Here is a 15,179-nt window from a genome sequence, read left to right on the forward strand (position 1 = left end):
ATTTCCACAGAATCTCTGTGTTTCTGGTTATCTTTGTAATTTTTTGTGTTCCTGTTTAAATTCAGATCATTTCCATAGCTTCTTCGAGGACTGAAATGGGGTTAATTAGTAGTTTTCATGTTTGCAGGTGTCGCACTGGTTTGTAGAGGTTTTCAAAGAGCTTGAGAGAAAAAAGACAGAAAAGGGCTTCTCGGCCTTTTATTAAGCAATGGTCACTTTTTTGTGGGAAATTTTATGAATGACTAGTAGGTGGTTTATTGGGTTGAGTGGGAAGGCGGTTTCCCTGGCCATTGTACCTCTTTTATGGAGGAAGTGGTATTTCAGAGGGGTCACCCGATCTACCTCTGTGCTTGACACATAGCATTTGGGGGGATAGGGAAAACCACCTTATCGGGTGAGTAAAGGTTGGCCATCCAATGCGACCAATATGGCTGTGGAAAGTTGGATGCAGGCGATGATGATCAGACGGTAGTCGAGTGAAGAAGGTGCGCGAGTGATAACAGCATGGGTTTTGGGGGGGGGGCAGGGTTTTAATCCTAGACGATTTGGGATTTATTCAAGGTTAATCAGGGGATTAATTGATTGAGTGGGGTTTAATGATGGGATTAACCCAACATTACCGAAAACTGTTAAGTTTAAGCAAATTTTGTCAAGGGTATGAAGTAGGGGGTCAACTATAGTTTATAATTAAACTAAGGGTTGGGATATTTATATAGGGGATTTAATTAATATACGAGAAAAGGTATATGTGGATTTATATAATAAAGTTAAAAATTAATATGAAATGAGCTGAGTGAGCATACCCTTAGCATAAATGTAAAATTTGCACATTTTATTCACATATATTTCATACGTAGGATAAAACACTTTTATGGGTTTTTTGAGTGAAATAGAATTTACATGGTGTTTTTCACTTTTCCTAGGCAAATGAAGTTTAACCTTAGGAAAAGGGGTTTTATTAGGGTAATGAAGGGAACATGAATCTTATGAAGGGAATTCTAACACTTTATGTCCATAAGTCATTAAGCCGAGGGTCCAATCCCACCAAAAGTCAAAGAAATGCTCTGAGCCTCTTTGACTTGAAGGATTTAAAGTACTAGAACATACTTAAGGATGGGGAAATTAGTAAGTAAGGGGAAATTGGATGAGGGGGAGTTAATCACATTAACTTGCAACCCTTTGTTTTTGCTTCTATAATTGATCATACATACTGAAATATGTGTCTAAGCATGATGCATGTGTTTTGATCCAATCAACTTTATACTTCAACAACCTTTCTTCTACTTACCCATTTACTTACCCTAACATTTTTTCTTCATTTATTTGGGTGCATTTAGGCTAGCAAACCCTTATCCTACCTTTTCTTTTATAAAACAAGCTATCTACTTCTAACCTTATATCATCCAAGGGCTCAGATTAAACTGATGAGTTCCTTTTATTTTCTCTACCTATCTAATGATCTGCCAAGATTAAACTGTTTGGTCAGATTTTATTCTCTAACTATAAACATAAAATTCAAAGCATGATATAATCAAGATTAAACAGTTTGATTACCATGGATTGTGGCATGAATAACAAGTTGAACACAATAATTTTTTGCATAAAAGTAAATAGTAGTGGCATTTATACTTGCACACTTTCATGGTCTCTTTTTGTTTTTGGGGTTCATATATTTTCATTTTTTTGACCTTCTCTTATTATTTTTGTCCTTTGATATTTCTTTTAGGACATACCCTCTTTATATTTTTTAATTTTTTAATATGGAAAACATTTACAGAAAGCAAAGGTATGTACAATATTACAAGGCTTAACCTTAGTCATTCAAAATTATGACTCCTATTGGTATAGGAACCTAACAGTGGCTCCACTTGGGGATGGCATCTTCTGAAAAGATGTCAAGAGCTAATGAAGATCAGTGGCCTTTGACTTAAGACAGTGGTTACCTTGTAACTATGCTTATGTAATTTTTGCCTTTTTAATGACTATGATAGTTATATCTCCAAAGCTCAGGGCCTTCTCTTCAGGCTTCAACTTCAAAGATCACCTTCCAATCCAAACTAGACTTTGCAAATAAGGTATGTACAAATGGGAAATGAAAATTAGTAACTTGGTTAAAAGTATTGTTTTAGCATTTGACCATTCACTGGCCCACCTTCTGCATCTGTGCCATTAATTTCTCTCAAGAAGAAAGCATTATTTCCTTTATGAGCATAAATGACATAGGGACCTTTCCAAAGGAAATCAAATTTCCCATGTTTTCCTTTGTCTTCCTTCCTTGAATCCCACTTGAGCACTTTGTCACCAATGTAGAAATCTTCAACCTTGGTTCTCTTATCAAAAATCTTTTTAATCTTTTCCTGCACAACTTGAGACTTGACATAGAACTCTTCTCTGGTTTGTTGTAGGTGAATAGTTTGGTTGATTCTTCTTTGGATATTGTTTGGTTCAACCTGCAATTCTTGAAGTATCTTCATTACTAGTACTCCCAAAGAGGATGGAAAGACAGCTTCCATCCCATAAACTAGTTGATAGGGAGAAGTACCAATTGATTTCTTAGTAATCAATATGTCTGCCCATAAGGCATTGACTAGCTTTTTATTCTAAGTTTTCTTATTGTCCTCTAGTAACTTCTTGATGATGTTTACTAAGATTTTGTTTGAGGATTCTGCCAGTCCATCACCATGAGGGTAATAGGCTATGGAATGGCCAAGGGTGATATGGTATTTTTTGTAGAAATCTATCATTCTTTTGGATTTAAAGGCTGTTGCATTATCAGTAATGAGCTTAGTTGGACATCCAAATCTTGATAGAATATTGGTTTCAAGGAAGGTTATGATAATAGTATCTGTGGCTTGCCTTGAAGGTATGACCTCTATCCATTTTGTGAAGTAGTCTGTGGCTATGAGGATCTATTTGCACTGAGCAGAGGAGGGTGTGTTACAGGGAAAAGTGTCTATTTAGAACTGCTCTATCCACTAAGGTGTGATAGCTGCCTTAGAAACAAACAGAGAAAAACTACTTTTGTTTTTCATTTATGAATTATAGATAGAGAGGAACAGAAAGACCAACTTCTGTCTTGCGCTAATCCTTCAATTCGATCCCTCTCTTCTTTGATAGTCCTCAACTACCTGCTCCCTTGCATGCCTAGCTTCACAAAATACCTGTAAGACCACAGAAGCATACCACTATACAAAGACATGGATCTATAATCATAAACAATCTAGGATCAGATGTAAATTGACCATACAAATGTAACAAGCATCAATGATACAAAAGCATGGAGGAAAACTCAAATAGTTTTTATTGATAAACAAGAAAAGAGCCAGGAGGAGTTACAACTAGTTGTTCCGACCCAGCATCAACCTCCCAACAAAGAAGCCCCTCTTCACCTCAAACAAAGCTTAGATCACCCAACAATTTGATGTTTGTTAGAAAACCAACAACAATTCCTTACAATATGCAAAATTCCATCCTCTGGATCTCTGGGATGAGGGATCCATATATAGATATCTGTACGGGGGATGAGTCAGCTTGTGATTTGATTAGTGTCTTCTCTTTGATAGTTCTTACTTCCACTTGGAGACTGAGGGCCTCTTACTCATCCTTGGTCGAATTCAGTGAGGCAAGTGTCACAGGAGAAGATTCTGGAAGCTTCCATTGCCTCTCCACCTCGCGGAATGACACTGCCATTTGTCATTTCTCACCCATCGCACCCCACAGAAGGGACTTTTGAAATGCAACGCACCCTCACAGTGTATTTGGGTGAGATGCAATGCACCTAGCCAGTGGAGTAGCTGCAGTGATCCTATTTTGACCAATTCTGAGCAGTTTCTCATGGACAACTTCTGGGAGAAGCTATAATCTGTTGACCTTATTACTTTAGGGGTTAGAACAACACTTTTAGGGACTTAGGAGCCCTTGGTTTATGGAAATTTCATGCTTGGGGTTGTAGGGCCCAAAAATGTCTATAACAGTTGCCCCCTAAAGTATGAGGCTGTTAATCTTTTGGTGTCGGGTGAAATGATTTATTATGAGGATCCGAAGTTCTTTCAATGCTGGGAGGAGACCTGTAATAAGATACAATACAATACATTATCTTCATACTGTTTTCATGATCTAGCTGAGGCGGGCATTCCCATGCTCAGATTTATAAATTCATTTTCACGTACATAGGATAGACAATCGTCTAAGTGTAGACTGATGATTCTGGTAGAGCCATCATCCTTTTGATAGGATGATTATCTCTGCTACAATGATGTACATTTAATGTCTTTATTTCCCTGAATATATATATCATAGCCCGGATGGATGAAACTAGATCCGGGGTCTTCAATCTCATCTGATCTTCACTCAAAGTACAAGTCGATCCATGTGAGAAATGTTCTGAAGTCGAACATGGAAAGACATTGCTTGATTACCAGTCAATGATGTAAATTGTTAACAAGCGCGAGAGGAATCACCGATAATGATAATGACCCTCAAGGTACTGCAGTACAATTCACGTGGTGTGAATAAAGGACTTGGCGTCGAACACCACGCAAAATCTTTCGGTTGAAGGCCATTGATGTAAACCCATTGCCAGAAGTGAGAAACTTGCCATTGAGGCATGCAAGCTTCAAAGTACTAAATGGGGTGTTCCTAGATCAACTTCTTGGATAATGAGCTGATGTCGACAAGAAGAGATTCATCACAGGAAGGCCTTAATGAATCCCACATCAATGACACAGAATGGAGCAAATGATTTTAATGGAGGTGAAAACGATCTGGTGATATAAGGTTCAGGGTGGCGATCATGAAAGAATGGAGTATAATGTATGGTAGTGGGTGAGAGACAGGTGAATTCTCTGAATGAATTCTCTTGAACATATCGGCGACACTGATGTGATGGATTGGTAGCATTAACCCCAAATGTGGATGGTATGGCATGACCATGGTGATGTGACCGGTGAATGAAACAACCCAACCCGACTTGGACACGGAGCGAAAGTGTCATGTTCAAGAGCGACTTGCTACCAACAAAGTTTCTTTGATTTTTCTTCCCAATTTTCCCCAGTCATTGCTGACCAGTACCTCTTTATTTTTGTCAAGCTTGAGGAGGATAACATATGCTTGTTCTATAATTTTCCCTTCGGGCAAACCCATCGCTATGTTTTAACGAGCCTAGCGATAGTGAAACTCGTTCTCATCTATAGACAAGTTTGTCGCTATTAATCTTTTTAACGAGTTTAACGACAAAGATAACTCGGTCCTTTTCAATTTTAGAGAGTCTGAAAAGGAACGTAAAGGTAACTCCAAAATTCCTTTTTCGTCATCTAATCCCTTAAGTCTGAAAAAGTATAAAACAATACAGAAGGGATGGATTTTCGATACTTTTAACGAGCCGAACAAAACAAGCGCTCGATCTTTATGTGTAATAATCCCTCAAGTCCAAAAAGATTAAAATCTAGAGGAGGGATAGCACTTCCTGTCCCTTTAACGAGCTGGAGAGGCCAATGGCTCGAAAATCTTTTCATTTTTTACGAGTCAGTTGAAAAGAGCTTAAAGGAGACTCGTCTTTTGAGGAACGAGTGATAAAACGGGTAGCAGCTAATTCCAGGTAAGGTTTGGAATTTTCCAATCATGGCAATGTCACAAGGATGGCTAGTGAAATCACTCTTCGCAGCTGTTCCTCAAAATGGGTAAACAATCAAATGGAGGTGAATGATCGACCAATGAAAAAGTGGAGGTGACGGTGAAAACACGACCAAGGCTTTAACGGTTGAAGTACTACATTCACGATGGTTATTTACCGGGGAATAGTTCATTTTTTAACGAGCTTAAACGCGGGTGGAAACATTTGCTCATGTCTTATGTTTATTTTTTAACGATCTTGACCTATGTGCTAAAATTGCTCGATTAATCCAGTCGTGTGATAAGAATGTCTCATATAAAACGGCAACTTTTAGAGTTTTGCCCCACATCCTTTCTTTATGCAAGTTAGGAAACGACTAATCCTACGAGTTTAGAGGGTTTGAGGTCCTACAAATTTAAAAAATAAATAGTCGCTCTTTGCTTGCACGCCAAAAGGCTTGCATGCCCCCAAGTATAAAACAAAGTTTCAAGGTCACCTTCTATTCGAGCTGACAAAACATTTGTTTTATCAGGAAAGGTAAACCTCTTTCAGGCTACCCAAAGATTGTTCTATTTAGCGCATAAACAAAACACTTCTCCGGCGATGTCTACCGAAATAAACAAAGGTGAGCAGCGATGCCCGCCAACCCACATAACTTTGACAAGAGGATCTTGTTCCAGTCCAACTCCCTCTTCCAATCACGGATGGGAGTACGGAGGTCATATTCTCTCGCGGAAACCTACCCTATACCCAAAGCTTTCCTGCCGAAGCAGACCAGGGTGCATGCCCCCTGGGTTTCAGACATGTCCCCTCGAATCACTCACGCTCATCGGGTGGACGGACTGGAGATTGAGACATTTCTTGTGTGAAAAGACCATTTAGGGATGGTATATGACTATTTGCTATGCGTGATCCGGGAAATGAAAGCTGGTCTACGAGCTTGACCATTCTTCCTTCGTTTGGAAAACACATCACTCTAAAGAGTGATGAGACAATGGCTCTCATGCAATAAATATAGTCTCATCCAAGGAGTAGATTGTAATCCAGGGGTCCTTGAACTACCATCACGTTCATGTGAACGGTTTTCCATCTCAATGTTATGGGCACATTGGGAAGGATCCCTAACGGTCAACTGGTTCTTTTATCAAAGCCTGTTAGATTTCTCATCTCAGGCAAAAGTGATGGCGAACCAAGCGCTTTCCAAGCAGTTGAGGAAAGGATACTCACAGAAGCCCCTTCATCTATGATGGTACCAGCCATAACCATTCTATATATTTGAACAATAATTCTGAATGGTATACTAGCTGGTAAACGGGGTTTGCCTAGTTGATTCCAATCGAAGGAGACAACTAGGTTGCTTGGAGGTGGGACCGAATAGATGGTCGGGTACGACTCTGACGAACTTCCTTCCTGCGGTAAAGGAACGGGTAAATTGACCCCATGTTCGTTGGAATCTGTGTTTATGAAAAGAATTTGGACGGTGTCATCCTTGTTCTCTTCAGTGACTATATCATCTGAAGATGGAACCTCTGAAGGCAAGACCGGGTCAACTACCGCCTCGACCTTTTGACTTTCGTCTGGTATGGGTTCAGATGTTTTATCTTCAATTATAGATGCTTCGGATGACCACCTGAGCGGGCCAGCCGGATTTTCAACTAGTGACGGACTCGGCAAGAGTTTTTTATATCCAGGAGGAAGTCGTAACGGTGAAACGGACGATCGTCCAAAACTCTTTTAACTTCGTCTAAGAAGGGACAACGGTGGACAGCATGATCGCCTTCGCACAGTTTACAAGGAAATTTATACTTTCCTTTTTGCCCTGGGGCTTCACTTTCACTAGTTGACGGTGTGTTTTCAACATGATCATCAGAGGTTGACGACACCGGGTTGTGCAAACGAGGAGACTAGTCCCTTAAAATCCGAAGGATACAAGGACAATCTCTGTGATAATGGTATCCCTTGCAAATGACACATGGCGATTTAGGCCTGGTCAGTGCAGTGTGTGGATTTTCGCTAGACGACACTCGTTTGCCCCCATTCTCCTTTGGCTCCTTCTTCTTCTTCTCTTTCTTCTTCTTTTCCTTCTTCTCCTTAGGTACTTGATTTTTGACTTTACCAGCCCCATCAATCAAAGAGGAAGGAGGAGAGGAAGAATTAGAGGAAGTAGAAGGTTGGTGGGTAACTCTGGACTCGTCTAATTGCTGATTCAATTGTTCAGGAATTGTGGTGTTCTGAACGACGGAGGTTGAGAAGAGCCATACAGGCAAACCAATTGTCAGTCCTGGAAGCGACAATGTGGCCATATGGGGTGCACCAACATCTCCCCAAGAGGAGAAGGGACTAGGATTTCCTCCAAGGGGAATCCCTTGGTTGGTGGATTCCATTTTCTCAACCCAAGATCAACGTAGGAAAGGGGTAATGAATATTCCGTTTAAAATAAATTTTAGACGCTTTGACACAACTTGTTTTTTCAGTTTTTAAGAGTCGAGAAAAAACAAAAGATGACTCTAGTCTCCTTCGATTTTTAATGAGCCTGAAGTGACAAGTGCTCAGATGGACCTTTTCCGTTAAGGAGTCTGAAAAGGAACGAAAGGGACTGCTCTGGAAATCTAGGTAGAGGGAGTACCAAACCAATCGCAAAACTGCAGAATACTTTTTACGGTACAACAGTCAATCTTCCCGAATGCTGTGTTCAGTGCATTGCGATCGATAGGGCGGCAGACACGGCTTCCTATGGATAAAGGATTAAGCCTATTGGGGTCTCCCAAAATATACTCGACGGTACATGGGAGCACAAGTACGTACTGGCACTTATCATCTCAAAGTGGAGGAATCACCCAACTATCAGTGAGAACAATAGTTACCAGGCTTTACAACGCCGGAATATGTCTCTAGCCTAGACTTCTAAATGTTGTGCGTTAAGTTCCAAAGTGTTGTTAGATTCATTGAATTTATTTTAAGTTGATCTTGTTTATGAAGTTTGCCTTTTGGGTTCACCACGAGATGTAGATGTAATTCCTAAAATGCAATCTAAGATGATAAACAAACTTTTTATCTCCTTTATGCAATGAAAATCCTAGCTACTAGGGAAAAGAAAGACAGAATCTTTTCACAAAGAGCAAAGAGCACACTCTAAATGCACTTTCCTAAATCAAGCCAATCAGACTGTCTATATGCAAATGCACATGCATGTATTTATTTTTCGACTTTCTTAGTTTATGAATGCTAAAAAGAAAGTTGATGCACAAATCTAAATTTCTTTTCAAGCGACAAATATAAACAAGATTCTTTTCGAAATAAAAAAATGGAGAAGATTACGACACCTTACGATTTTGAAATGGATACTTGTTTTTGAAACTAGAAAATTACAAATTCAGACCAAAAGCAATAGTAACAGGATAATTGACCATCAATAGAAATCAAACTCTTTCCTAGGACTGAAATCGACACTTGCGACAGTTTCAAATCAAAGGGCGATAGTACGATTATGCTACTTTTGCAAAGGAGAACTGTAAACGACTCAACAAACACACAAAAACATCTACAGTTCTTTTGTACAAAGGAGGCAGAATAACAGTAAGGAAAAGGGGTTTCAAACAGACATATATTGATCACAGGCAGCAACATTCAGGAATAGAACTGGAAAGAATGAATCACAGAGGCCACAACTGCACAGAGCTAGTTTGATCAACGCACCTGTAACACAGAGAATCTGAACTGCAGCACAGGTTATCCACTCGGGAAGTGCAATGAAATTTAGAACCTCTGAACAGTACCTGTGCTGGGCCAGAAACGAGACTCTTTTCGGGTTCCGGGTCATAGTTTGCAATTCAGTTCTTGGGTTTTGGCCGAGTAAAAAGCAATCAGTAATGCAACAATCAGGGGTAGATCTAACGAGGATCTAAGAGCTATCGCAAGGGCAATCAGATAGTTTTTGAATCAGTTGTTTAAATCATAAACAGATCCAGTAGATGGATTGAAGTAGGAGTTGTCTACTTTGCATTTGTTATGGCAAATGTAGTTCGAATGCTACTTGTAAGTTTATGAAACAAACAATAAAGAATGATAAACAAACAAACTAATTAGGTCCCCAGCGGAGTCGCTATTTTGTTACAGGGAAAAGTGTCTATTTAGAACTGCTCTATCCCACTAAGGTGTGACAGCTGCCTTAGAAACAAACAGAGAAAAACTACTTTTGTTTTTCCTTTATGAATTATAGATAGAGAGGAACAGAAAGACCAACCTCTGTCTTGCGCTAATCCTTCAATTCGATCCCTCTCTTCTTTAATAGTCCTCAGCTACCTGCTCCTTTGCACGCCTAGCTTCACAAAATACCTGTAAGATCACAGAAGCATAGAACTATACAAAGACATGGATCTATAATCATAAACAATCTAGGATCAGATGTAAATTGACCATACAAATGTAACAAGCATCAATGATACAAAAGCATGGAGGAAAACTCAAATAGTTTTTATTGATAAACAAGAAAAGAGCCAGGAGGAGTTACAACTAGTTGTTCCGACCCAGCATCAACCTCCTAGCAAAGAAGCCCCTCTTCACCTCAAACAAAGCTTAGATCACCCAACAATCTGATGTTTGTCTCAGAAAACCAACAACAATTCCTTAAAATATGCAAAATTCCAGCCTCTGGATCTCTGGGATGAGGGATCCATATATAGATATCTGTAAGGGGGATGAGTCAGCTTGTAACAATGTAAACTTTGAAACGGGAACTGATACTGTTACCTGTTTCATAGAGATAGCAAAAAAATGACCCGATTTTCAAAAGTGGTGATGCAGAATACACATGTTTTTTTTAGAACATTGTTTTTGGAACTTTAATTTTTTTTCATGTTCAAGGATGAAATCAAGTTTTAGAATGGTAGTGATTTTCATGCTGATTTTAAAAAGTGAGTATTCTGCATCACACCTTATTTTTAAAAGACCTATTTTTTGACTTTTAATTTTCTAGTGTGTGAAATGTAAAAAATTATTTTCTAAATTTGATAGTTTTTGAAGTGGTCATTTTATTCATATTTTCTTGTTCTCTATCCTAATTTTTTTTTTGAGTGGGGTTTTTATTGTTTTGCGTTTTTAAATTAGAAAGTCGATAGTTTGAATTTTAGATAATCTACATATTTATACATCCTTAATTAATTTTTCAATCCACATGAAATAATTGTCTTTAAAAAACAAATATAAAAAAATATATAAAAAGACAAAAATAAAAAAAAAAAAAATGTTAAAAAAAAATTATCTCAAAAACCCTAAAAGAATTTGGAAAAAAACAAAAATTAATATATATATATATATATATATATATATAAGTAAAGATAGAGAAATTAAGAAAAAACATTAGCAAAAACTAGGAAAAAAATAAAAGAAATTAAAAACAAACTAGTTTAAAAAAATAAATAGAAAATTAACGAAAAAAATTAAAAAAGTAGTAAAATTGATATTAAAAAAATCAAAAATAAAATCAAATTATAAAAAAAAAAAAGCCAAAACAATATGAATATGGCGGAAAATATATGTCTTTTCAAATGAGAAAATAAATAAATAAAAAACATTTACAATTTATAAAAAAAATACCTATTTTTGATTTTTTTTTTAATTCAAATTAAAAAAAAAAAAAAAAACATAAAACAAATTAAAATTATATGAAAAAAAACCCCAAAAATGCATATTTTTTATTTTTATTTTTTTTAAAGTTAATAATAATTATTTTTATTGAACCTAAAATTTTTATTTAAAATAAATTAAAAGTAATTTTTTTTTTTTTTTTTTAAATAAACCTTTTTTTTTTTATTTAAAAGAATTATAAATTTTTTTTTAACACTTTTTTTTTTTAATTTATAAATACAAATAATTAAAAAAATAATAATTTTTTTTCAAAAAAATTTAAAATTTTAATTTCAAATTTAAAAATTTATTAAAAAATAAAAATTAAAAATTAAAAAAAAAGTTAACCCATTTTTGAAATATCAAATTTAAAAATTTATTAAAAAAAAAATTAAATTAAAAAGAAAAAAATTAACGCATTATTTTTTGGTTGGTATTTTATTAAAAAAAAAAATTCGTTTTGGGCCCCCGCCCCTCAGCCACCCGTGGTGGCGCGGCCGTGGGCGGAGGGGCTGCGCGTTAGTAGTTCCATTGTTCAGTCCAAAATTTTTCCAAGAGAAAAGAGCACACACCCAACATCTAAAATAGCTCTTGGACAGATATGGGCATTGCCCATCATTGCTTCTGCCGCATGGTTACTCATCTTTATAACTTTCATCTCCTTTAAATGCAAAATTTGCCATTGTTGTCCTCGATAGGTGATGCTTAAATTGCAATACAATGTATGAAAAAAATTTCCATTACTTTTCTCAATAGACGATGATCAAATTGCAATTCAATGGATGCTCAGTGTCTAGTTATAGGTGGCACTGGCACAGCTAACCGATAGTAGAGATCCTTGGCATTTGGGGAATTGTTCACTTGCTGCCAATGGATGGGCAATAGATACACTCTTGGGACGAGAGGTTCTTTTGATGACCGTGGATATAGACACAGCCACATAGGCACAGTCTAACAGATTAGAGGCAATACATGCACAGTTCAACTTGAACCAAGTTATTCTGGAAATATTAGACAACTGTACATAACATGCCTCTAAATCCCAGACAATGCTCTAATACTTAAGCTGCCCCATGGCTGGTTCATCATATTAATTTCAGTACTTGGTGTAGAGGGTTTGTTGCATGGTTGCTCATCTCTATAACTATATCTCCTTCAAAGAAAAATTTTCCATTATTGTCGTCAACAGATGATGCCCAAATTTAATTTCTATGGATGTTCAGTGTATAGTGTTAGAGATTTAATAGGTGATGTGTGCACAGCTAATAGATACTTGAAATTCTTGGCATTTTGCAATTATTCTCCTTCTGCCAATGGCTAGGCAGTGGATACATTGTGTTGTTTTGGATGACTTTGAATCGTCTACATCCACATAGGCACAGTCTCACAGATTAGAGGTTGTATATGAACAGTGCAACTCGAACCAATTTATAATGAAACATTAGACAACTCTACGTAATATGACTCTCTCAGGCAGTCCTCTCACTTAACTGCTGTAGCTCTAGTAGTTGGTGTAGAGGGCTTTTGCTTCTTCCCATGCCCAACATAATCCTTGTGGACAGGAGTGCTATACTAGATATTTCTGGTCTTTTAGTAGTTTGTCGATCTTCGATGTTAGGAAAGCTTCTATGCAGAGGTGTTGGCTGCCTCTACGAGCCCTGCCTGCTCCTCTTAGTTTGGGCCACTCTCCAGAGAACATTTATGTTTATTTGCAATTCTAGATGATTTACTTGTCTTAAGTTATAAGCGAGCTAGACAATTATTGCAATTGTAAAATAATCGGTCTTATTTAGTTTTCTTATTTTTCTTCAAGTTAAAAACTATTAGGGACTTAAGAGTTGTTGCCTTTTGTTTTATGCAGGTCTTGGATGCTCCTGCTCTTCAAGATGATTTTTATCTAAATCTTGTGGATTGGTCATCTCATAACATACTTGCAGTGGGGTTAAGTGCATGTGTTTACCTGTGGAGTGCTAGTAGTAGTAAGGTTGTATAGCTTATACTAACTCTAGAATATCCCAACTTTCTTTTTTGTTTTGTAGCAAAGACTGTGATTCAAGAGTGGTATATTTCAAGCTGAAATTCTCGACTTACTTTATATTGTGTTGGTTATTGTTTTGTTCCTAACCATGATTAGATTCACATTGACATGGGCCTCACCTTCCACATCCTGTGAAATTTCATAGGTGACAAAACTATGCGATTTAGGTTTGGACGACAATGTCTGTTCTGTTGCATGGACTCAACGGGGGACATATCTTGCTGTTGGAACAAACAATGGTGGTGTTCAGGTAATTTTTCTTTGCAACACTGTTTTGTTTTGGTGGCAGGTTCATCACCCTGTCATGAATTTCTTTTACTTTGTTGTGCATTGGAATTTACTGAAACTTCTGGTAACTACAACATTACAGGAGCCATTGTTGTATCTACAATATCTAACCATACCTTGGGTGCAGATTTGGGATGCGGCTCATTGTAAGCAGGTTCGGACCATGGAAGGTCATTGTACCAGAGTAGGGACTTTAGCTTGGAATTCTCACATATTGTCATCTGGTAGTAGAGATAGAAACATTCTTCAGCGTGACATTCGAGCTCAAGATGACTTTGTCAGTAAATTTTCTGGCCACAAGTCAGAGGTAAACCTCTTCGGCTTTCTCTTGCTTATTTTATGTTGATTAATGTGTGATTCCATCCGAATAAATCTGTCTTCTTCTCCTTTGATCAGCATCATGTTTTTGTTGCATTGATAAAATATGGTCTTGATTTTTAATAGGAGTTTTATTGTTTAATGTTTAACAATTTTGCATCTGTGGGTTCAGGTTTGTGGGCTGAAGTGGTCCTATGACAACCGGGAACTTGCATCGGGTGGAAATGATAACCAGGTAAAACAAGCTTCAGACCCTTCTTTAATCAAGATCCACAGTTTATGCGTTCACCTATACATAAGGATGAATTCTAAGCCGAAGCATGTGTTGTCTAGCTTTTTGTATGGAACCAACAATCTCAACAACCAGTGCTGAAATATAATGAGCACACAGCTGCTGTAAAGGCCATTGCCTGGTCTCCCCATCAGCATGGTCTTCTTGCTTCTGGAGGTGGAACAGCAGATCGCTGCATTCGTTTCTGGAACACAGCAACCAATACTTCCTTAAATTGTGTGGATACTGGTAGTCAGGTATGTCTTTCTGAGGTTTTGATTAAGAGGATACTCCTACATGGTTGTTTGTTCTCTAGTTCTTTATCCTATAAAATGTTTCAATTTGCAGGTTTGTAACCTTGTATGGTCTAAGAATGTCAATGAGCTTGTGAGCACCCATGGTTATTCTCAGAACCAAATTATTGTGTGGCGATACCCAACTATGTCGAAAGTAAGCAAGCTTGTACTTTTTATAATATGATTGTTATGTTCCTTTCTTTGCCTTTTATACGAGCCTTGTCCTATCCATTCCAATTGACATGCGCATCTTTGTAATTTGTGCACATTACTTAATCTTTTGAAGCTTTCCTGGAGTATTTATCACTTCCTAAAATTCCTCATATACTTTATTTTGACAGCTTGCGACTCTAACAGGCCACACCCTCAGAGTGCTTTATCTTGCAATTTCTCCTGATGGGCAGGTAAGTATAATTGGCCAGCCTTTAAACCCTTTTGGATTGAGTTTTAGCTTAGTTATTCTCATGAAAGCAGAATAAAAGGCGAGTTTTATTTTTTTTCCTAGTTTTTGCTAATGTTTTTTCTTAATTTCTCTATTTTTACTGACTTATATATATATATATATATATATATATATATATATATATATATATATATATATATGTATGTATATAATTTTTTTTTTTTTTTCCAAATTCTTTTAGGGTTTATGAGATAAAAAAATTTTAACATTTTTTATTTTTTATTTTTGTCTTATATATATATATATATATATATATATATATATATATA

At 37.0% G+C, this 15,179-nt stretch overlaps 1 protein-coding gene across 1 annotated transcript in view; it reads left to right on the plus strand.

Moving 5' to 3' along the window:
* The window catches only part of LOC149143790 (B-type cell cycle switch protein ccs52A-like), a 38,463-nt gene extending 23,537 nt beyond the window's left edge, over nt 1-14,926 (plus strand). Inside the window, exons 2-8 of the mRNA XM_089451941.1 lie at nt 13,050-13,220; nt 13,420-13,524; nt 13,690-13,869; nt 14,053-14,115; nt 14,214-14,408; nt 14,500-14,601; nt 14,789-14,926. Of these exons, the coding sequence (XP_089308067.1) occupies nt 13,050-13,220; nt 13,420-13,524; nt 13,690-13,869; nt 14,053-14,115; nt 14,214-14,408; nt 14,500-14,601; nt 14,789-14,926 (954 nt within the window). The remainder of the gene's footprint in view (nt 1-13,049; nt 13,221-13,419; nt 13,525-13,689; nt 13,870-14,052; nt 14,116-14,213; nt 14,409-14,499; nt 14,602-14,788) is intronic.
* The last annotated feature ends 253 nt before the right edge of the window (nt 14,927-15,179 follow it).

This window comes from Pinus tabuliformis, chromosome X (assembly GCF_031772625.1).
Source record: "Pinus tabuliformis cultivar Carrire ecotype Pingquan chromosome X, CPIR1, whole genome shotgun sequence".
Taxonomy (NCBI): Eukaryota; Viridiplantae; Streptophyta; class Pinopsida; order Pinales; family Pinaceae; genus Pinus; species Pinus tabuliformis.